Genomic DNA, 23,030 nt, shown 5'->3' with positions numbered 1-23,030 from the left:
TACAGTAACAATTCCTCATGTTGTTGATTTATGTAAGTAGTAAAAGTGTAAGGCTCACATAAGGATATAGGAGAATAGCCCATATAAGGATAAAGGACAAAAGATGCCCAGCGTGACCCTTTAAACTGAGATGTGATGTGTTTCTTTGATTAAAAAATGCTCTAATTGACTTCCAACGGTAACTTCACTATTGTTTCTTCTTTGGGGAAACTCAAATATGTTGTTTTCTTAGTTGTAGTAAGCATGAAAACACATGCAAAAAGTCCACAATTTTATTCTTAGTTCTATGTCGTAATTTTAAATGGTGCTAAATGATACCATTATATGTTTGTTTTTATTTTGCCCCAGAATTGATTGTGCAGGCATCCTAAAGCTGCGCAACTCAGACATTGAGCTTCGCAAAGGGGAAACAGATATTGGACGTAAAAACACCCGAGTGAGGTTGGTGTTCCGAGTACACATCAACCAGCCCAATGGCAGGACCGTGTCCTTACAAGCTTCCTCAAACCCCATTGAGTGTTGTAAGTATTACTCTCCTAATAGTCCCTCTCACACACGCAATGAGAAGCCTTTCTCTTGGCTTTGCACTCAATTGAGAGGTGGCATCAAATGGTTTCAATAAACCAAACATCTATTTTCTAGAGCATCTGCACCCAATAAGTTTCCTATCATCAAAGCAATTCGCCAAGGTAATAGATATATCATGCATGATGCCAGACATATGTTATCTATCTCAATTTGTATTTCATGATGAGGAACATACATGTATGTGTAGAGAGAGGGAGAAAGAGAGCATGTTTAGGCAGTCTTATGACCGCAGGTTTCACAAGGATACAGGACCCCGTAGGGCTGAATGAGCACATTGAAGCACATTTCTTTCCTTTTTCAGTCATGTTGCATATAAGGCATTTTATTAGCATACAGGGTAGCCAGTTAAATTTAGACAGTGAGAAATGGGAATAAAATTTAGGATTATTGTTCTGAGGCATTTTACCATTTAGTCTTGATGATTAATGTCCTGCAACTGTATTTTGTACTGTGGGACATTGGCTCAATGCTAATGCTTGCTGCCATGCTAAAATCAATACCATATTCAGTTTGAGTGACATGTAGACAAAAAAAAAAAAAAAAACGCAAATGTTTCAATAGGTTTTTATCAATTTCTACTGAAGAAAGCTAGCCCCAGAATTTATTTGAGCCTTTAAATCAGAAAAACAAAACCTTTTGGGACATTGGTAGACAAATAACACTGGTCTACAACAAATTTATTGTATAAGATTTTATAGCTGATTTGGGACAGTTTTGATGTGCTGAATCCAAATATCATGTTGGTTTTGCTCAATCAGGTCAACATTTTGTACTACGGCTACGTTTTCTTTTTTTTTTTGTCTTTTACATTTTTGTTTGCATGTACAGGTATTTTCGCTTTATATCAGGGGTGCTTATGGTTTTCTCTTTGAAAACCAATCTCAGATAAGAAATATTTACAAGAATAATCGATTTAGTAAGAAAATCAGATTTATTTTTTTTTAAATCAACTTAGCAAAAATCTCCGACCTGAACAAGAGTAACGGGTCATTTTCGTATTCACTGATGCAAAATTGTCCTAAATCAGTAAAAAAACAAAAAAAACATGGACAACTTACAAAAAAAATGTTTTTGCAACCCAGTGAATGTGAAAATTTGAAATAGTACATTATGTTGAAGCCTGTTGATTAGACAAAATGCGTGATTTTTTTTTTCTGCCCAAATCTGAGTTTTCCACATTTTCAGAATCAGAATCAGAATCTGAATCATCTTTATTTGCCAAGTATGTCCAAAACACACAAGGAATTTGTCTCCGGTAGTTGGAGCCGCTCTAGTACAACAGACAGTCAATTTACAGAACACTTTGGAGACATAAAGACATTGACAAAAAACAATTGTGCAAAAAGATGCAGAGTCCTCTAGCACTTAGAGCAGTTCGAATGACTAATATTGCAATAGTCCGGTGCAATGACCATTGTGCAAAGGGCGCTGAGACTTCAAGGATTGTATGCGGTTTAAAGTGACGAGTAGTGCGATAATCTGGGACAAATTTTTATTAAATATGTGGCTCTTCCCCACCTACAGCCCAGCGCTCAGCACAGGAGCTTCCCTTGGTGGAAAAGCAGAGTATGGACAGCTACCCTGCAACTGGAGGCAAAATGATGGTCCTGAGTGGTCTCAATTTCCTCCCTGACTCAAAAGTGGTGTTCGTGGAAAAGGCCCAGGGTAAGTCGCAGTGACCAGTACATATTTACCAAGTATACATTTCCAATCTTATCTAATATTTCTTTCAAATGTGCCTCCTCTCCTCTCCCTTCACTATGCTTGCACATTCAATTCCACCCGTCAAAATACAGCAGGACTTGCCATCGAGTCACATGTGGTGCGCATTAGGCCACTATATTTTTAACCAAAGCTATTTACATTTGCTGAAGTTTCCATAGCCGGTTCACTGGCACTCGCCACAAGTTTAAGGAATGAATCACAATCACGCCATGTTCACGGACTCTCTTTGTCTCAGTCCGTCTTATGCCACGATTTGGGACATTTGACCCTTTTCACTTGTTTTCACCTGCTTCTTTCTCAACCTCGGCTTCCCCCTGACTACTTGGCAGTGAGTCATGCCAAAGATGCGATTCGTTAATTTTGATGAAAAAACATTTCCTTCTTTGTGTGGGAGGCAAAAAAATAAAACAAAATACTGACCCTCATTGATTGGGCACTCAACTAAAGCACCGCCGGCAGATAATTGTTAACACGAAAGCAAAAGAAAGATATATATATATTTTTTTACATTTAAAGTACAATCGTAGTTCAACCTTAAGTTTCATAATATATGTGTTGTGGTATAAAACCTGCTGAACATTCAAATATACACCATACTTGGATATTCTACACTCATTGTCTTAATGTACTGTATTTAATGATTTGTAAGGCTTAAGGGTTTATAAATATGAATACATGATTTGATAAAACTATATAACAATGATAAATAAATATACTGTGATCCCTTGTTTTTCGCGGTTAATGGGGACCAGAACTCCCCGTGAAAGGTGAAAAACCGCGAAGTAGGATTTGCCCCCCACGAGGAATTTTCGTGTATGTGTATGTGGGTACCAGAATGTTTAAAATATGTAAACAGTATTTATACTTTACATATTTGAGACAAAGATTACAACAGTACACGTATTGACTTAAATCTTTAATTATAAAACTTTATACAGTAATTAACATTCATCAACATTGCCTTCTGTGAGAGGCGAAGAGGCTTGCATTGGTGGCGGAGGAGAGGCCCTCACTTGACTCGTAGAGGCTTAAGGTTCACTCGGAGACTCTTCTGCGGGAGGCGCTGATGGTGTAGTTGGGATTTTACCTTGGAGAAAAACATGGTGATGGGTAGTTGTTGTCTTTGTTTTTTCTTTTGCTTCAAAATTCTCCTGTACAAGGACATAACCCCGTCTCTTATTACGCGGAGTTACCACGCGTTTCGCTTCCTTATTGAATCAGTTTTGCAGATGTTTGCTTCCTCTTTCTTGATGTACAGCACTGTAGATTCATTCACGCCGTAATGGCGTGCTGCAGATGCATAACTTCTGTCCTCTTTGATCATATCTAAAAGTTTCCTTTTTTCGCTGCTGGTCATCATCTTCTTCTTCCTCTTGGGCGCCCCGGAGGAAGCTTTCGCAGGGGCACAGAGCTTAGGCGGCATTGTAAGGGCTTAACTAATCCCAAAAAGTTCTCACGAACACAACACTAAGATACAGTATGCGAGACAGTCAACAGCGTGGACGAGACTGGCGAGACACAACAAGGGAAGATGCTGGTGAGGCTGCGATGATGCACAGCCAATCAGCTCACGGGATAAATCCACTCGCACTCTCATTGGTTGATGTCACGCCGGGAACCAATCACGCGCCTTGTATGAGTGCCCGTGGCATGTACAATACAGTACAGGCATGTACAAAGCCTCTGAGCCAACTCATCTCTTTGGCTGGCATGCAGGGAAACCTTCTTTCTCGTGCATCAGCATGAAACAACAAGTCTTTCCGCAATATGGCTGCTGATATGGCTGTATTTTTTCATTTTTATTTTTTGATGAATTTTTTTTATGAATATTTTGGAAAAACCCGCGAAGCCCTGAAACCGCAAAACGTGAAGCGCGAAGTGGCGAGGGAATACTGTATATATTTGCATGTGTCTTTAAATAACATGTCTTTACCCATAACGTTACTTCATGTTTTAATTTGGTGAGGAAAAACAGTTACAAATAAATAATTTCAAATCACAATACTGATTCAGTGAATATAGTTATTTTTGTCTTTAGGGTAAAAGAAGAAACCCCTCAACAAAACAAAACAACCTCTCAAATTTGAAATTGTCGTTTTGGTAGAGAAGTGTCAAGCACAGTGATAGGAAATTGTCACTTTGTATGTTCTGGACAGTAGGAAAGGAATTAGAATTATTAATTTACGTTTTATGCTTGATTGAATCAGTAGTTCCCCATGGACCACCTCGATGAAGGGTCTTGTCAAGTTATGATGTTTTGGTTCCTCTTTCAACGACTTTCAAAACAGACCTCTAAAAATAAAATATGGAAACGGCCGAGGGGAAAAACACAGGTTTTGTTTCACAGACTAGTCATTTCATAATGACAGCTAATAACTATGCTAATATTCTCACCTCCATAGCTGTCCAGTTTCAAATACTGTTTAAAATTATTAAGCACCTAAAATGGTGAGTTAAAGGTGGAGGAAGAGGAAGTAGATGAAGTTGGTCAAATGGGGCTCTTCCTTTTTCTGCCGTCGTCATGGAGGGGGTTCCCCCAGAGCACCTTTGTCTAACCCCTCGTGCCATATGAGATGTATGACCTCGTGTAGGATGTATTTTCCTTCCTTCAACGACAATTTCTCTTCCTCTCTTGCTGCACTTTTTCCTTTCTGTCTCTCTTTTCACAAACAACCCTGCACTTTATCCTCATATTTTTCTTACCCCTGTCCTTAATATCGGCTAAAGACATTAACAGGTTTGGAGCTCTGCACTACTGGGATCCCTGCACCCTAGCTTGCCATCAAGAGTTCACTTGTATGGTTTCCATCCTTGTGGTGTCCAGCAGTAAATTGAGGTTCCCTGACTAGTACTTAGTCTGCGTTTATGTAAACCTTTATGACCCACCACTTCCAGGGTCTCCCAAGTCAAAAGCCCATTACAAACACATTTTCACCTACAGTACACGCACATGGACGCACGCAAATGTTGGCTTTCTTCCTTTAAAGAAAAAAAATGTCAAAAGCAATAAATTGAAAAGAAAAAAAATGGATGAAAATGTACTAATGGGAATCCATCTTTGCTCTTTTTGTGTTCCAGTAGAACAATTTTACATTTTATTATTCAACACAAAAAGTAATAAAACTGGCCTGGACAAAAATCATAGCACCCTTTAAGTGTATAATTTGTAAACGTTTGAGGCAATCACTCCAATCAAATGATTCCCAATGAGACTACTTCATATTTCTTTCAGGGATTTTGGCCATTTCCTTGTGGGGAAACTACCCCAACTGCTTGTTTCAGTCCCTTCCACAGATGTTCAATAGGATTTAGATCAGGGCTCAGAGAAGGCCACCAATGACTGATGTTTTGTACGTAGCCATTTGGTTTGTTTTGCATTTAGCTGTTTTGTTTGTTTCTTTTTTGGGGGGTGGTTATCCTGTTGGAGGAACCATGACCTGTGACTCAGACTAGGCTTTCTGATTCTGGGCAGCACATTTTGCTTCAAAATGCCTTTATAGCGTGGAGATTTTATTGTACCCTGCACAGATTCATGACACCCTGTTCCAAAGGCAGAAAAGCAACATCCATGTTTGAGTAGGTACAGTGGTCTTCTTTGTGTGCGTGTGTGTGTGTGTGTGTGTGTGGGTGTGGGTGTGTGTGTGTGTGTGTGTGTAAACACAGACATGCCAAAAAAGTCGAGTTACTGTATGTCTCATTTATCCAAAGCAATTTTTCCCTCAAGATTTGTGGCTCGTCAATATGCATTTTGGCCAATTCCAGTCTCGTCAATTTTATTTCAGTCACTACCGTGGGTTTTCTTTTTTTTCCCTTTTTTTTTCTTAAGGTTACTAACTATTTTGCCGGTACCGTGTGTACCAAAGAACACAGTACCAAATGTGAAACATGGAAGAGGCGCAGTTACAGTATATTCTGTGGTTGGTTTGCCGATCTTTGTACAGTATGACTCGGATCTGTGCAGGTACAATGAAATCTGAAGACTTTTAAGGCATTTTGGCATGAAAGTGCTTCCCGGTGTCAGAAAAAAGTGAAAAAAAATACCCAACACGCAGCTAAAAACACCCATGAATGACTAAAAATAAATCATCAGACTATTCTGACGTGGCCTTCGATGAGCCCTGATCGAAATCCTCATGAACATCTGTGGAAACAGCTGAAACGTTGCTTAGAAAAAGTACACTTGAAACTTGAGGAAGCTGGAGTACAGTAGTTTGCTCATGAGGACTGGGCCAAAATGCAATACCTGTCGACAGGTGCTTCGGTCATATTGAGAGTTAGAGAAATTGTCTGATTTCAGAGATTGTCTCAGTAAGTTGTAATTGTTTTTTGTTAAATGATTTTGTTGGAGGCCAGCACGGTGGTCTACTGCTTGGCACATCTGCCTCACAGTTCCGCGGACCGGGGTTCAAATCCGGCCCCTCCTGTGTGGAGTTTGCATGTTCTCCCCGTGCCTGGGTGGATTTTCTCCGTGCACTCCGGTTTCCTCCCCCATCCTAAAAACATGATTGAAGACTTTAAATTGCCCGTAGGTCTGAATGCGAGTGCGAATGGTTGTTTGTTTCTATGTGCCCTGCGATTGGCTGGCGACCGGTTCAGGGTGTATCCCGCCCGAAGATAGCTGGGATAGGCTCCAGCAACCCGTAACCCAAGTGAGGAGAAGCGGTAAAGAAAATGGATGGATGGATGGATTTTGTTGCACCACAAATAGCAATGCCAGATTTGTATTAGTTAATTTTCAGTATTTATTTTATTTATTGTTGTGTTTATCAGTTTCAAGTTATTTCAAAGACCATAGTAACAGCTTTCTTTTGTGCTCCACACTTGGCACCTATTCAGGTCTTTCTGAAAACTACTGTATCTATGTATTATGAGTGTGGAAAAGTACTTATCTAGTACAGATCTACACTTACAAAGTCTTTTGGCAGTAAAACATAATCCAACAGTTTCATAAAGTTTGAACTACTGCACACTAATCAACACCCTCACCATTGTGGTGAAAGTTATCACTTTGGCTACCATTTTTGGTCAGAACAGCTGCTTAATTTCCGAGAAATTTCACAAATAAATTACAATAAAACATGTTTGAGTGGCCCCACGTAAGTAAACAATACCCACACATCATCCAAGTTCGGTCAGAGGTGTCACACATCACGTGAATAGTCCATTAAGCCTGTCCCTGGGCTTGCTCACGCAGTTGTTCTTTTTGCTTGTCTTCCTTCCTGTAATATAATAATAATATAATCAAGCTTTAATTGAACCTTTTCCATTTCATCTGTTAAAGTTAATAGAAAATAAACCTTCAATCATCTCTAGAGCATTGTGGGTTATTTATACAGTTTTCCTGTATTTTAGATTTGAATTAATCATTAGTGGCATTATTATGCAACTGAGTAGACAAGAAAACAATTGTTCATTGGAACATCTTATGAAATCCAATAGATTTTCTAAGAAAAAAAAAATCGAAATATACATTTCAAAGTGTTGTAGTTTATGCACTGCCATTCCCTGATTAATGCAATAATATTACTATTTCTTGTGTGAACATACTGCCGGTGAAGCCGGAGCGTACGAGAAGGCAATAGCTGCCTTTCCCCAAATAATGTAGAATAAAAAGGTTAATGCTCAAAAGAATAATGTACTGTGTTACTTGTCAGAACATTAGACTGTCAGTCTTTTAAAAGAGATTCACACTTCCACTGTAGCTGTTTTGATTTTTTTCTATCACCCTGGGAGACCTATTCAATATACACTGAGCACAGTGCATAGCTGATCTCACTGTGGGAGAACTTGATCTGTCTTGCAAAATAATGATACTTTCTTTTAATTTGTTTGACCAACAGGATAACTGATGCAAACTCCACGAACACTATCATTTGTTTTTGTCTGCTCATTCTGTGAAAAGTGTTCTCAATAAGTCATCTTCAAGAGATTCCCTGTAGCTGGGCAAAACGGAAAAGAAAGAAATATTCAAGGGAAGAGTGAGGAAGAAGGAAGGCAGAAAATCATAGGGCTTCCTTAGAAGTCTTGCAATTGACTATAGCACTGAAACTTGACAGTGAAGCGATTACCTGGTCTTGTGTGTTGACATTTTCCTAGCTCAACAGCAACTAGCAAAGGGTCCAATCATTTGAGCTCCACTGATTAAGAATAAAAAAGAAATCAAGAGGCATATATGCAGGTAGGCAGTGAAATTATGTTAGCATTTTGAACTAACAATCCACCCATCCACTTTGGGCGAGAGACGGGGTAACCCTGGACTGGTTGTCAGTCCATTCACAATAACTAAAAATATTGTTGCCATTTTTTTCTACACAAGGCAGCTCATATTTAATTGATACACAATTTTTGCAGTATGATTTTATTCAGTAGCAGTTTTGTGTTTGACATAGCTGACATCTATGCAGCATTGGATAAATTCCCACTCAGTGCCTCATTCACAGTGTCCTGCGATTGACTGAAGTTTAGGATTCGCCCCTTTGCCTAAATGCTAAATGTCCTTCCTTTTGCCTAAATGGCCTGCTCGAGGTTTCTTCCTTAGAGGGAGGTTTTTCTTCTGTCTGTTGCCAAGTGCTTTCTCGTGTGTGGTTCAGCTGGTCTTTTAATAAGTGAATAGTGTGGTTCTAGACCTGCTCCATGTGCAAAGTGTCCTGAGACAACTTCTGTTATGAGTTGGAGCTGTGTAGATAAAAATTGAATTGAGCTGAATTTAATCTGCAGGGATAGGTTTCAGCCCTGCCAGATTAATGGATGATTTCTTTTTCTTGGCAGAAAAAAAATTATGTAAAAATTCAATTTTAAATAATACAAATAGCATTGAATCTATAATTCGGCCATCATCAGTTCCTCACCAGTACTGTACACTATGCAGACGCATGTAAAGTTGAATGTTTAGATTCTGTTAAATGCTGAAGTATGAAGGAATACCTGGCACACCTCATGCAGTGTGTGTTCTGGCTTGCCCTGCTTTTCCTGGATGAAATGATTGTTAGCAGCAGGTAAAACAGATAGACAGACAGACAAACGGGCGAGATGGAGAGATGGGGTAATCCTACACTCTGACTCAGAGGAGGTTGGGGGTAGTCTAAGGGAATTCCCTTGTGAGCTGGATAGTTTTTACATCTGGTTAGACTGGAGCGTTGCCCAGAGTTCAGCAGCCTCACACAGGCTGGGCCACAGCAGACTAAAGTCTGCTCTTATCCACGTGTGGCTCAGGCTGCTGTAGCTTACAGCCCAAGCTAAAAGAATTCCTAGCTGCAGTATGATCTGCAAGAGATTGAAGTGCACAACAAAACCTGTCAAATACTTTTTGTCGTATCCAAAACTGAAGTAAAAACACCTTTTAATAGAACTCAGATGGTGATTGGCACTGTTAGATTTTATTCAAACTCAACTTTGTTGAGTCTGGGTACCTGGGGCAAGTTTAAACATCAGACAGATTGCTTCATGTATTGCACTTCTAGCATTGTCTAGACTGCCCTCAGACAAGGTTGCCTTCAATACTGTTGACACCCAGTTTTGGCACTGTATTAGAATAAGGTCAGCCACTACCCTTGCTTCAGATTATAGATGAAAAGAATTTGTACGGAACAATCCCCTTTCCATTTGCAGTTACGATGCCCACGTTACATTTTTTTTTTTTTTTTATTCTATTCCGAAGTCCCTTTTCTTTAGTGCCATGGTTTAAGGCTGTTCCTATAGGGTATAAGGGACAGTTAAATATTATACACAGAGAGATCTTACTGTATATTGGTTTATCAAGATTACATCTTCAGATAAACTTGGCTTGATGATTTAGGCTGTTACCTGCTCATTTTGGCTGGTAACATTGGATCAGAAAAAGCTGTGCATCTGAGACAACCAAGCCCTCAGTCTTGTGAATGTTATTCATCCATCTGTACATGATCTACTGTATATCATTTATATTGTGCACAGTTGTGATGAGCTGTTGCTTATACCATCCAACACTGGACAAAAGAGCAACACGCAGAAACTTGAGTAAAAGATATAACCCAACTCCAAGCAATGAGTGTCTCGTACCACAACTACAAGTCAAAGTACTAACTTTGTAAATTTTTCCAGGAATAACTGTTCCAGACTCAAATACTCTCATGTTTCCTCTGCAAAGTCATAATTTAGATATCACGATCTGAAGCAGATGCATCTTTTTCAGTTTTCACCAGTTGTTTGGGTGGCAGCTAAACAGGTGCTAGAGAGCACGTCTTGCTGTGATTAGTCTATCTATCTATCTATCTATCTATCTATCTATCTATCTATCTATCTATCTATCTATCTATCTATCTATCTATCTATCTATCTATAGTATTCTAACGATCTATACCTTGTCAGCATAGTGACAATTGGCTCCTAAAGTTTTGAGTAGATTTATTAAGTTTGGCTGTTCCCCTCATGTGGTCTGCATAAATTATGGCTCAATGTTGTTTGCATTGTTATTCACATCGGCATTCCGAGTTCAGAGACTGCTTCGTCCTTCTCGTCTTTGTCTTAATAGTTTTCTTTTCTTTTTTTTTGACAGATGACCAATTAATTACTGCCAACTACAGCTTTTCTTGTTACAACATTTGTGAGCAGTCAATTGTTAGCTTTGAATGTCCACTATGGCAAATTAGTTGTCTTGCACTTTTTTAAAAAAAATTGTTATTTGTGTTCCATCATTACAATTTGCAGAATATGATATGCGGAATGACAGATACAGTATGTAATTTGTAGGTGTGGTTTGAGATGTGGTAGGTGTGAGGCAGAAGTTTCTTATGTAGTTAGGGGGCAGGTTCATATCCAAAACAGGTTGGCCTGCAAAAAATATTTGCCTACTACTGATGTAGTATATCTCTGCTGTCAGGTAGACTTCTCACATCTCCAAAACCATCTGGAAACCACAATAACAACATGTTTGTTGAGCCATTAAAACCGCGTCATCTAAAGCGTGCAAGCCATTTCAACACTTTAGAGTAGTCAATAATTTGTAGAAATAACAGACCCACGTGGGGACCGACCAATACATTTGTGAAAAAATATGAAATTGACCAAAAATTTGGACATAGGGGTTTTCCGCCAGTGAGTGACGATATGCAGTTCAAACCACTCCAATTATTCCGCCAAACCTCTGTTGAGATTTTGCCGGGGCAGTGGCCCAGTTTTCCACTTTTTAAGCTATCATCTGACTGTCTATTCTGGTACTTGAAATAAGATGATAGTAAAATCTTATTGTAAAGGACTGTGAAAGTGAAAGTGCTGGAACGAAGAAGCAAATCCCTACATGTGTACTAATTACATGATGCCTGTCTGTCTGTGTTGCTTTTGTCAAGCTCCTATACACCTTTAAGCGAGTCATAGGTGATGCAAGTTTACATTGAAAGATGTTTTAGTTCATTTCGCTGCTTAATGGGGAGTGAATTGTAGCCCAAAACCTCCTAGACGCGACTCTAACAAAGGTTACTCCTTAAAGCGCATGTCTCACATATTTACAATTGAAAGGTGGCACAAACGTTGATGATGTTGTGGTTGCATCATGCGTGGGTGAAGCCTGCATGAAGAGGCTTTGACGGTAACAGAAGTGTTTTGCTGATGTGGCGGGGGAAAACAGGTGAATGGAAATTTCTGTGGTTATCAGTCGAACAGCACTCTTGAGTCGCAAAATAATGCCATTACTGGCCTCAGCCGAGGTCAGTCTTTAAGTAATTATCAAATGATAATTGTGACTCATAAACCGTGTTAGGAAATATTTAGAGACACGTACAGAGGAAAACATTTTTAAAAGATGTTTACGAGAGGGGCGGCACGGTGAGCAACTGGTAAGCACATCTGCCTCACAGTTCTGAGGACCCGGGTTCAAATACGGCCCCGTGCTTGTGTGGATTTTCTCTGGGCACTCCGGTTTCCTCCCACATCCCAAAAACATGCGTGGTAGGTTGATTGAAAAAGCTAAATTGTCCATAGGTGTGAATGTGAGTGCAAATGATTGTTTGTTTATATGTGCCCTGCGATTGGCTGGCGACCGGTTCAGCCTCTCGCCCAAAAATAGCTGGGATAGGCTCCAACACACCTGCGACCCTAGTGACGATAAGCGGTACAGAAAATGGATGGATGGGTTCACTAGAGGACGTTGGCATTACAGTCTAAAATTTCCGTCTCGGAGTGTCTCCCATGGCTAAGGCTGGTTAGATACCCTTTTGGTCCCCCTGACGTAACCTAAGGAAGGTTAATCTTTCTCTGTTCCCTTCCCTTTCTTTGACAAACCTTCACTAATCCTGATGGCCCAGGAAAAAAAACAGGGTTTCTAATTTGTTTATCCAATTCATCTAGAGTTCCTTATTGTGTTGTACAATTAATTCACCTTCATGCCCCTTGGTGATCCTATCCAGTGAATCTATTTTCCTCTGTCATTCATATAAGAACCATTAACACAGTGTGCAACTATCCATATGTACTATCTTTCAAATGAAACCTCTGCTCTTTTCTGATGGCCTTTATATCAATTAAGAAATTATATTAAGACATTATATTATTGTATTTGACTGAGATTTAATATAGCCATTGCGGAGGCAGTTCTGACCTTACTTCTACAACTCACTATAATAAGCCACTCATGATCCTTAATTCTTTTACTTCCCATGTAATGCGAAAAACACATTTAACAGTATTTTTTTTTTCATATATTCCAAGGGTGCTAAAATATCTCAAATGGGACACGCCTCAGCACAGCAGCAGGAAGTACTATATTGCTTTAAGCCTGGAAGTTACACCTACTACGCAGTCTAATAAAGTATAATAGCAGTACCACATTGCTCATCCTGCTCCTTTGTGTGGTGTGGCACAAATGCTGGTCTGTGCCCCCTTGGAATTCTGTCTGCTCTAATGAATCATTTGCTCATGTAAAAAAGAAATGCAAATGGAAATGTGGTCACTTCTAATAGCTTATACAGAGCCTTGAGCAATTGATACTTAAGGTGTGGCATGATATTACAGTTGAAAGTCTACAGAATGTGTGCAGAGCTTTAGTAGACACCCATTGCATGTCGGAAAAGAAATTCCTCACCACAGCAAAAATAGTTAGCTGGGAGAGGCCCCAGTTCACCCGTGACCCTAGTGAGGATAAGCAATATAGAAAATTGACTGATGGATAGATGGATGGATAACTGATTAATTCAGGATTCCTAACAGTAATCCCTACAGGAGACCTAATATGTAATTTGTCCAGCAGACAAACAGGTGGCATCAAAATCCAGCAAAATTCCGAAAACTCACAGACACATTTTGGGAAATAAACAGCTCATAAAACATATACATGGTTGCATAACTCCACACTTGATAGGGAGGCAAATAAAAAAATCAAGTTTCATAACACGTTCCATCCGCTAACCTTTCGTTAGAAAACCTCCAATTAATAAAATGATTAATTCATTACTGTTAACTATATTGAATCACACTATCACATATTTTCTTTCACACTTTACTGTATATAATGTGAATTTATATCGTATCGAATTGCAAACATGTCAAGACATTATTGACAATGTCCCACGTGCTTTTAATGCTAATCTCATGATGTTAATTTTCTGTTATGTAGATGGTCATCATCTGTGGGAGACGGAAGCCAAAGTTGACAAAGACTCTGTCAAATCTGTAAGTGCCCTCATGATCTGACTGTTCGCTCTCCATATCCTCACTGACACTCGCTACTCGCTACTCACTGTCTCCTTCTCATCTATCCCCCTTCATGACGTAAGCTTTGCTAAGGGATTGCTACATAAAGACTGATGATTAGCCCATGCAATCCTGAATGGAATTTTCAATCTCTGCTCTAACGAATGGTAAACACAAGCAACTGTGTTGATTCACATTCACATTGATAACATAACCAAGCACACACATGCACAAACTCAACACCATGACCCTCCCAACATAGCCAGACGGTTAGTTCACAGTGAAATGTTCCTTTGTAATAAATTAGTTCATCTGTGCTGGGGCTCTGCTAGTAAGAGCTAATTACACCACTTTAACCTGCCACTTTTCATCTTCTTTGTGAAAGTAAACCAGCATATTATACTAACATTGTTTAATAAAAAAAAAATGGTGCATAAGAGAATCACCGAGAAGGAAAGGTTAATTGTTTTCTATGCCATAGAAAGCTGCATGAGTCAATTAACTTATCATTGAGATAAGTCTTCAGAGTGAAATACATGACTGAGTGGTAGCAGTGTGTTTAGATTTAAACCACCTTTCATCGTCAATATGTCATTTTGCTAATTTGCACAGGATCTGAGATAAAGTATGGACACCGAAACGCGGCAACTTAATGTTCTTTTTCAATTAAATTGGTTGCATCAGGAGAGTTAGCATGGACTATGATACTTGGCCAAAGGCGCTTGGTCTAATATACATGGCTGCAGTCCCAACAGCTAAAAAAAAAAATATGAGCAGCAGTACTTTTGAGACCTGAGGCTGATGAAATGCAAATACCGCAGAAGGAAGCAAAAGCAGGAGAGCAATGGAATTCTTTTCTTATGTCACAAGACTGCCTTAAAGCACTCCAGACTGCCGACCAGCTTTTACTTTTATTGCCGTTGGAAGTATGCTAACTTTCACTGTGAGGGAAGGTGAGGGATAACCTAGCAAATACAGGCTCGCACACACACACACACACACACACACACACACACACCCACACACACAGACTTTTTCACTCACTCAACCACCTGCATATTTTCCTTGTAATCATCTGGACGGCAGACCCCAGTCCCACCCACCTCTTTTGTTCACAGCTATGGCCAATGTAAACCTGCTCTCTGTCACAGCGGACTTTTCTGTCCTGTTAGACCCCAACCAGAGTGACAGCCAAGTAATACATGAACAAATGTTTCTCCTTGTTTCTGTGTCACAATGAAAGTAGAAAAATATTCACATACATCCAGATTCGCAGAGTTGGGGGGTGACGTTAGTAATGTGCACATAAAAAAACAAAAAAACAGCAAAAAAAGCTAGCTATTTTATTTTGCTCATGCTGTACAGGGATAAAGCTAAGGCCCTTGGGTTTCCTCAGACACAAACACGGGCACTGGCCCAACCTCATGGGCTGTACTGCCTCTAAACAGTCCAGATGGGCTCATTTAAACCATTTATATATCTGTGTAGCTATCTGTCTCAAAGGGGTAAAAATGTTGTTTCTGTTTCAGAATTCACTTTTTGTTGAGATCCCACCATACCGAAACCAGAGAATATCCAACCCGCTTCTGGTGAACTTCTACGTTTGCAATGGCAAGAGGAAGAGGAGCCAGTACCAGAACTTTACCTATCTTCCTCCCAGTGGTAATCATCATTAATATTATACACATGATTGTGCTCTAGTTTTTTACATTCGTATGTCAACACAATTTCATTTCTGTGTGTCTTTTTTACATTATTGTCGGGCAGTGCGTGGTAGCCTGTGAGGTGTATTTATTGTACAGTGAGACTACGTTCCCCAGCAATGAGGTGTACTTGCTGAGTGACAGAGCCTTGGAGCAGTGTTGATGTAGACAAGTCAATCCCCCTGCGACCTCACTTTCGCACCCCCACATCACACACAATACCTGCCTGGTTCACCCACGCACCCACCAATGAACAGAGATGTGTATGTGTCCACATCTGCATTCACACATGCAGTGCTTTACTCAGTCATTCGTGTAGCAACCTGAACACTCAGGGATACTCCTCTCGGTGTTCATAGATGGCCCTCACATTGGAATTTAAAGAATGTATTGGTGAGAGTGAAGGTGCTCTGCTTGTAAATTACATTGTGCATTACATACATGACCAATATACCGAGCTGAGATATCAGCCTGCTGTGACATTGTTAAAAAGCATAGCTTGCTCTTTTATAAAAAAAAAAATATATATATATATATAATTTCCCACTATCTGAGTCTACCTTTTAACACGTGTAAATCTGGCTAGCAGATCTGCCTTGCAGTCTAGAGGCTCTGTTTTTGAATCTTGGTTCAGGCCCTGTGATGGACCGTCGACCAGTCCAGGGTGTACCCCGCCTCTTACTAAAAGTCAGCTGGGCTCGAGCTCACACCAGCTCACCCCATGACCCTTAGCAGGATAACAGGACAGAATGGATGGTGTCTTCCTTTGAATTAATGTCATAAAAATCAGAGGAACATTTTCCAGTCCTGCAATTGGCTGCCAACCAGTTCAGGGTGTACCCAGCTCTCGCCCGAAGATAGCTGGGATAGGCTCCAGCATGCGTGCGACCCTTGTGAGGATAAAGTGGTACAGAAAATGGATGGATGGATGGATGCATGGACGATTTTCCCAGTAGGTTTTGGGATTCCAACCAACAATATTGTACTTGCAACTCAGTCTTCGACAGCAGGATGTTTTCATTGATCAGCATCTAATGGGTCTAGTGTTGCTAGGGTATCATGCACTGTGTTAGAAGTACTATATACAGCTCTTAATAAGGTGTGTTGTCTAGAATTATCAGCAGATGTATTTATGCCCACTGGAGATAAGACACATTTTGGACAAGGCTCTGAGAGAAATGCAGAGGACAGCCCTATTTGGAGATCCCTGATCGCTTTGATTTATAAGTGCATTGTGGGTAATTTGGTCAGTTCAAGGCAGACAAACTCTGGCCATATTTAGTATATCGCTGGCGTTGGGCAGAATGCCCGTATCTCCAAAACCATCACTTTTCAGGAAATCAAAAAAAAAAAAACAATGTTTGGTGAGCCATTTACATTGCATTGTCAAAGAGTGCAAGTCATATTCAACACTTGATTGGTCAATAATTTGTTAAAAAAAAACAAAAAAACAGACCCCTGTGGAGACTGATAATAATATTGATTTCTGAAAAAATTTGAAATTGGCCAAATTTGGACATAGGAGGTGGCGATATTCATTTTATATACTGTACTGCGTCGAAGAAAGCAAGTCTTATTGGTCCCCACTATGCATCCCCAATCATTTCCCTGAGCATAAATAACAGTCTAATTAAAAGATCTCTCTTTTGCTGCCAAGTCAACCACAAGTACAGTGTAGACCACACGGGCAGGGCCAATAGAGCATAATTATCTCTCTGGTGTTAAAGCCAAGGAGCCTGTGAACAACAAGCAATTTGATAGTACTGTTGTTCGAGATGTGCTAGTCATTTAAAACCACTTATTACATTATACACGAAATATCAAATATACAAATAGCATCTCCATGCCCTTTCTAGGGTATCGTTACAGATCTCTTAATGTAAAAGCATTCACAATAAAGGCTGCATTAAACTCAACATTTAGTTTTAGCATACCCACAGTAGTTAGATTATCTTGAATGCAATCATGTTTTCAATACAGCAACAAAGAATGAGGAAATCCTGTCTAAACTTTTTGCTGTACATTTTTGGTGTGTGTCAGCTAATAAGGAAACAACGAACGCTGCAACCACATCCTAGGCTGGGCTTCAGAGGACACCCACACACATGCACACATGTACACTGTTGTCAACACTTTCTTACCTTCCTTTATGAAAGGGACTCTTCCTGACCGCTGTCCCCCTTCTAGCACATTTGTGGTCTATGACGTTATTGACAGAACATTTCTTTCACACTTTGGTGCCTGCTGATCTATAAAAAGACAAAACCCACCCTTAAAATAGACTTCTCAAACACCTCTGCGGCACAGATGCGAGTGAAACTACCTTTATTTTCCATTCTGGTGCTGCCGACTTGTTCTTCTTGATTGCTTTTTCAAATGTGTTATATTTGAACAGGTCACAAAGTTCTTCGACGTATTCTCCATATTTCGACCTGTCTCGCAATAGTGATTGTCCTTGCTCATGCTCATACACTTTTTAAGTCACTTCAAACATATGAATTTTGTATTTTTCAATCACAGTTTGTAATATAGATGCAGTATGCAGAACACGCTAATAATAATAATAGTGCATGAACAGAGTAATGAACTACTGTTTAAACATAAGCTTTCATAAGATAAACATAAGATGAAATTGTTAATAATAATGCTTGGCTTTGATTTTTATATTTTAGAATATAATAATAATAATAATATTAATAATAATAATCCAAATAATATCAGGACATTTTTTAGAACTGAAACTACTTATGCAATCAAATAAATATCCATATTACAGTGCCAGCAGGAATAGTGTATTATGATGATGATGATTATTATTATTATTATCCATCTTCCGTACCGCTTATCCTCACTAGGGTCGCGGGCGTTCCGGAGCCTATCCCAACTATCTTTCGGGCGAGATGCGGCGTACATCCTGAACTGGTCGCCAGCCAATCGCATGGCACATATAAACAACCAACCAGTCACACTCATTCGCGCCTACAGGCAATTTGGTCTTCAATCAACCTACCATGCATGTTTTTGGGATGTACCCGGAGAAAACCCACACAGGCATGGGGAGGACATGCAAACTCCACACAACCGAGGTCAGATTTGAACCCGGCTCCTCAGAACTGTGAGGCATATGTGCAAACCAGTCACCAACCGTTCCACCATATTATTAATTATTATTATTATTATTATTATTATGGAAAGGCCACTCAGCAGAGTCGTGCTTGGCATATCCAGCTTACAGTTGAGAGGTTCGAGTATCGGCTCTGACCTTCCTGTGCTGAGTTTGCATATTGTCCCCCGTGCTTGTTGTTAGTGTCATAATTATGAATAGAGGCAGAACTTCTAACATAGTTTGACTTTGCATTGGATGTCATTAGATTGTGAGTGTGCACCTAGTACTGCAGCTGTTGCGTTTATAGCCAAGTCAAGTATCCCATCTAACTGAAGGGATGAACATTTTCCGAGACCTCTTCCAATCATTCTTGCATGAGTATAGACGTGACGTGTTGATCCTCAAATAAGAACCAGTTTTACCAACCACACTGTAGAACAGATGCCAAAAATGGCTGGCATTGACCAAAGCATGAGCTTCTCGGAACCCCTTTATTTTTACAGGCTGTTTGGAGATGCCTTTTTAATATCAAACTATTCTTAAAACAAACTCATGCCCAGTCTCCTCAGTGTATTGGTTGGTGGTTAGAGCTAAAAGGAGGAGTTAGAGAAACATGTTTTCTGTCACATACAGGAAAATTAATGACGCACACATTGTTCTTATTTTATATAAATATTTGCACATTATCACACACATTATCCCTAAGATTCTAATAAAATTGTTGCGCTGCATACTGTTATGTCTATAGCTTTGGTCATTGTAAGACACCGCATTCCCAAAATAAAAAGTCCACCCACAGTATACTGGGTGATCACATTGCACACTGTTGGACATGGTGCACCTGGTACCTGTGACCAAATAAACTATCACCTTTGCCGTGGTAAATGTCAGTGTAATTTATTGCCGATGGAACATAAAAATTTCAACATTTTTCCCAGGGGTGAACAGTTTAGTGAAGCAAACATGTCAGGCCTGATTTAATAAAGGTCTGTGCGTGCAAAAACGGGCGCAAACTTAATTATGCACGCAAACAGATGTGGAAACTGATCTACTAACTGGGTGCAATCAGGATTGCCAAATGCACTACATTGTCAGACAGTCCTTTTTGCGCATTGTGCGAGGCATATATGCAAATACATGAATTCAGCATGCGCAATGTAAATGATCAAACCTGAGACCAATTGCTTTACATAACACATCTGAAAGGCAGGTGGAAACCAGGTGCAAAGCGGTGCGAACAAATCGCAGGGAAAGTAAGAGGCGGTGGGTAGAACCTTTCCATTTGTGTAAACATTTTTTAAAGGCCCCAAAATATTATCTCAACATATCATCTATTCAGCAATGCAATTTTCGCGCTTCTAAACAATCTAAGGGCTTACTTGGAGCCAGTCACAAGAGTCATGTCATATCAACTAGGACAAAACTCCTTTCAACACTGCACTTCATGCATCTGGATCATTTCAGTGTCACTGGTTTGCAATTCCATTTCTTCAAACTTTATCATCTGTGCTTGTGGTTCTCTCCCAAATGTTACATGGTGAAAACCATCAGAGATACCTGAAGTGCAAAAACCTTTTCTAAATACAGCAGCCTCCACCACTTTTACACCTGCTGCCAACAGTGCGCGCAATTGGTTAGAGCACTGGTTCTTGCAAGTTTTATACATGCATTCAGCGAACCCTTCCTAATTGGAAAAACAAAATGATTTTTGTGACATCACCGATCATACGAGTGCAGTGAACAGAACGGATGCACACAGTGTGTGAATCCCTGAGACCGACTCACCGAGTCCTTAGCGTTTGATCGAACCATTTGGCATATTCGTAAAAGATTGCAATCTTAATAAATCACTCACAATACTCCCACCAGCGCGTGCAATCTGTTAGGGTGAACACACAGTTTAGCACCCGCTACTTGATATTAGTAAATCAGGCCCATAGACGCTACGAGAAATAGAGGGGAAAAAACATGTGCAAAGCATCAGCTGTCTTTGGGCCATAACCCACAGGTTGGGGGTGGGGGGAAAAAAGCATGATGAAGTAGGACTTGTCTGAGGAATCTGTTTTCTGAACTCTGATATGAGGTGAAAAGGAGACCTACATATGGATTAAGCTTTAGAGAGATCTGTTGGATTAATATCGGATGTGACACGTTGCATGGGACCTGTCTGATCCACAGGCCTCAATATGTTGCTCTTCTGATCCCTACCTTTGCCTTTTTATTTCATTTTTTAACAAAATGGCAAAAATGATAGTATCAAAACTTAAGAGAGGGCAATATACTGTCACTGAAGCAAAATTACCTTACTGTTACATTTCAACCAAAGTACAACAATTGATTCAATTTACCTTTGCCATCCATTCAAATGGGAGAGAAGGAAGGTAAATGAAGAAAGAAAATGACGGTGTGACAGTAGAATGGACCATGTGAGGTTGATGTTATTCCCCAGGCATGAGAGGAGGTCCTTGAATCATGCGACTTGCCTTACGATGCTCTCCAGACAACCTGTTCCCTGGGCTCTGAAAGCAGACAGGACTGACGTAAATGGGCTCCCTGCTTTGTTATCACTGCACCACAGCTCAGGACCCCAGAGGCAGACAGGCGTGATTACTGTCTTTTAAATCCTCTTCCCACAAAATAACAACACATTGAAAAACAGGTTATTTTTCATACGACTCTTGATATATTGCAGTTTATTTTCCTATCACTCAATCATTATTGTATACAAGAAAAACTATATTAATTTAAATTCTATTTACATTGACATCCTTATGCCTTTAATTAAATGTCACTGCTGTTTTATTAGAATGCTCCTAATAGTTGGCATCAACTGCTCTGCAACAGTATGACAAAAACTGACCCATTTATTATTAACCAATTGGTTACAGAAAGTTGAACCTTAAGTATAAGAATATATTACAAGTAAATAAAATAAATAGAAATTTAATTAGAAAATCGAGAAAAACCTTAATAAAACCAATATAAACAAAAAATATACATGTAAATTGCAACATAACCACTATGTTTCACTTACACATAAGCATATTCTACAATTGAATAGATTAAATAATAAAAAATCAAAAAATACAGAAAAATAACCTCAATTAATCCAATAAATACCAATTATACTTTTAAAATCCAAAATAACAATTCAACTTCATGTCAGCTATTTTTTTACTGTGAGTATATGGTGGAAACAGAATTTGCTTGCAGTAATGCACTTTGGAACTTCTTTATGCATCAGGGGGATAGTTTTATCAAAAATGTCGTGACACATGGGAATAATGTAATGAGGGTCAAGGTGCTGTATTGAGGTATTTAAACCTAATATTACTCACCACTGCCGTTTGGCCATCCTTTGGGAGTTTGCCATGTTTTGCGAATGTTTCGGGCAGTGTTGGTTGTTTGAGAGAGCGAGAGGTTTGTAATTTCGCCTCTGTGGTTCTCAATTTCAATCACAAATTCTCACGCTGTGTTTATTTTGACGCTGCTTCAATTGCGCAATGAAGTGATGGTGATATTAAACTTTCCCGGTTCCGTGCCACCACGGGAAACTTTTTTGGGACTTAAATGAAAAATACTGCCATTCGGTCAACATTACTCTTACTTACTCTTTCATAATTCAGACAGTTATCCAATATCAAATATTGGATCTGGACACCCCAAACTAACACCATAATTTAATCTGTGTACAAATAGAAACCATATAGCCAATATTATTCAAAGCTTTTCTTATCCATTTGTGTTTTTATTCTACCATACAAATTTTTGCTAAATGTGAATGTATGTAAAAATTCACCCTAGATTGTTGTTTCTCCTTAGTCTCTCAATCTCTCTCTCTCTCTCACTCTCTCTCTCTCTTTCTCTCTCTCTCTCAACACTACGATAAAAGAAAATGTATCCTATGTCCAGTACCCTCCACTCTCCAATACATATGTCCTGTTTGAAGAGAAGCATATGATACCTGTCTGTCAGAAAGCATCAGGAAACATTGCAGACTGCCTGTGCTGGAATGGAAGTTCCAGAGACAGGATGATGAAGTGGGGTCACTGCACTCTCTTGCATTAGCCTCGGCCTGAAGCTCCTGAAACCACAGGCATAACTCTTTGGCCTCTTAAGAAGCCCAGGCAGCCCAATCAAAATCAAGTCATCTCCTTTTTTGGCCTATCATTTTGGTCCTAAGAGAAACAATTGCTTCTAGAGTGCAGAGAAAACCAAGGGACTTGTGGTTCTTTCTCCTACAGCAG

General features: G+C 39.6%; 1 protein-coding gene across 2 annotated transcripts in view; it reads left to right on the top strand.

The window, feature by feature from the left end:
- LOC133480004 (nuclear factor of activated T-cells, cytoplasmic 1-like) overlaps positions 1-23,030 on the top strand; it is a 69,526-nt gene that overhangs the window by 18,976 nt on the left and 27,520 nt on the right. For both annotated transcript variants that reach the window (XM_061777621.1, XM_061777620.1), the window contains exons 5-8: positions 349-521; positions 2,113-2,253; positions 13,898-13,953; positions 15,504-15,636. In XM_061777621.1, the coding sequence (XP_061633605.1) occupies positions 349-521; positions 2,113-2,253; positions 13,898-13,953; positions 15,504-15,636 (503 nt within the window). The remainder of the gene's footprint in view (positions 1-348; positions 522-2,112; positions 2,254-13,897; positions 13,954-15,503; positions 15,637-23,030) is intronic.

The sequence above is a fragment of the Phyllopteryx taeniolatus genome, chromosome 6 (genome assembly GCF_024500385.1).
Source record: "Phyllopteryx taeniolatus isolate TA_2022b chromosome 6, UOR_Ptae_1.2, whole genome shotgun sequence".
NCBI classification, from domain to species: domain Eukaryota; kingdom Metazoa; phylum Chordata; class Actinopteri; order Syngnathiformes; family Syngnathidae; genus Phyllopteryx; species Phyllopteryx taeniolatus.
Note: the sequence above shows the minus strand (reverse complement) of the source record. Positions and strands in the feature narration are given on the sequence as shown.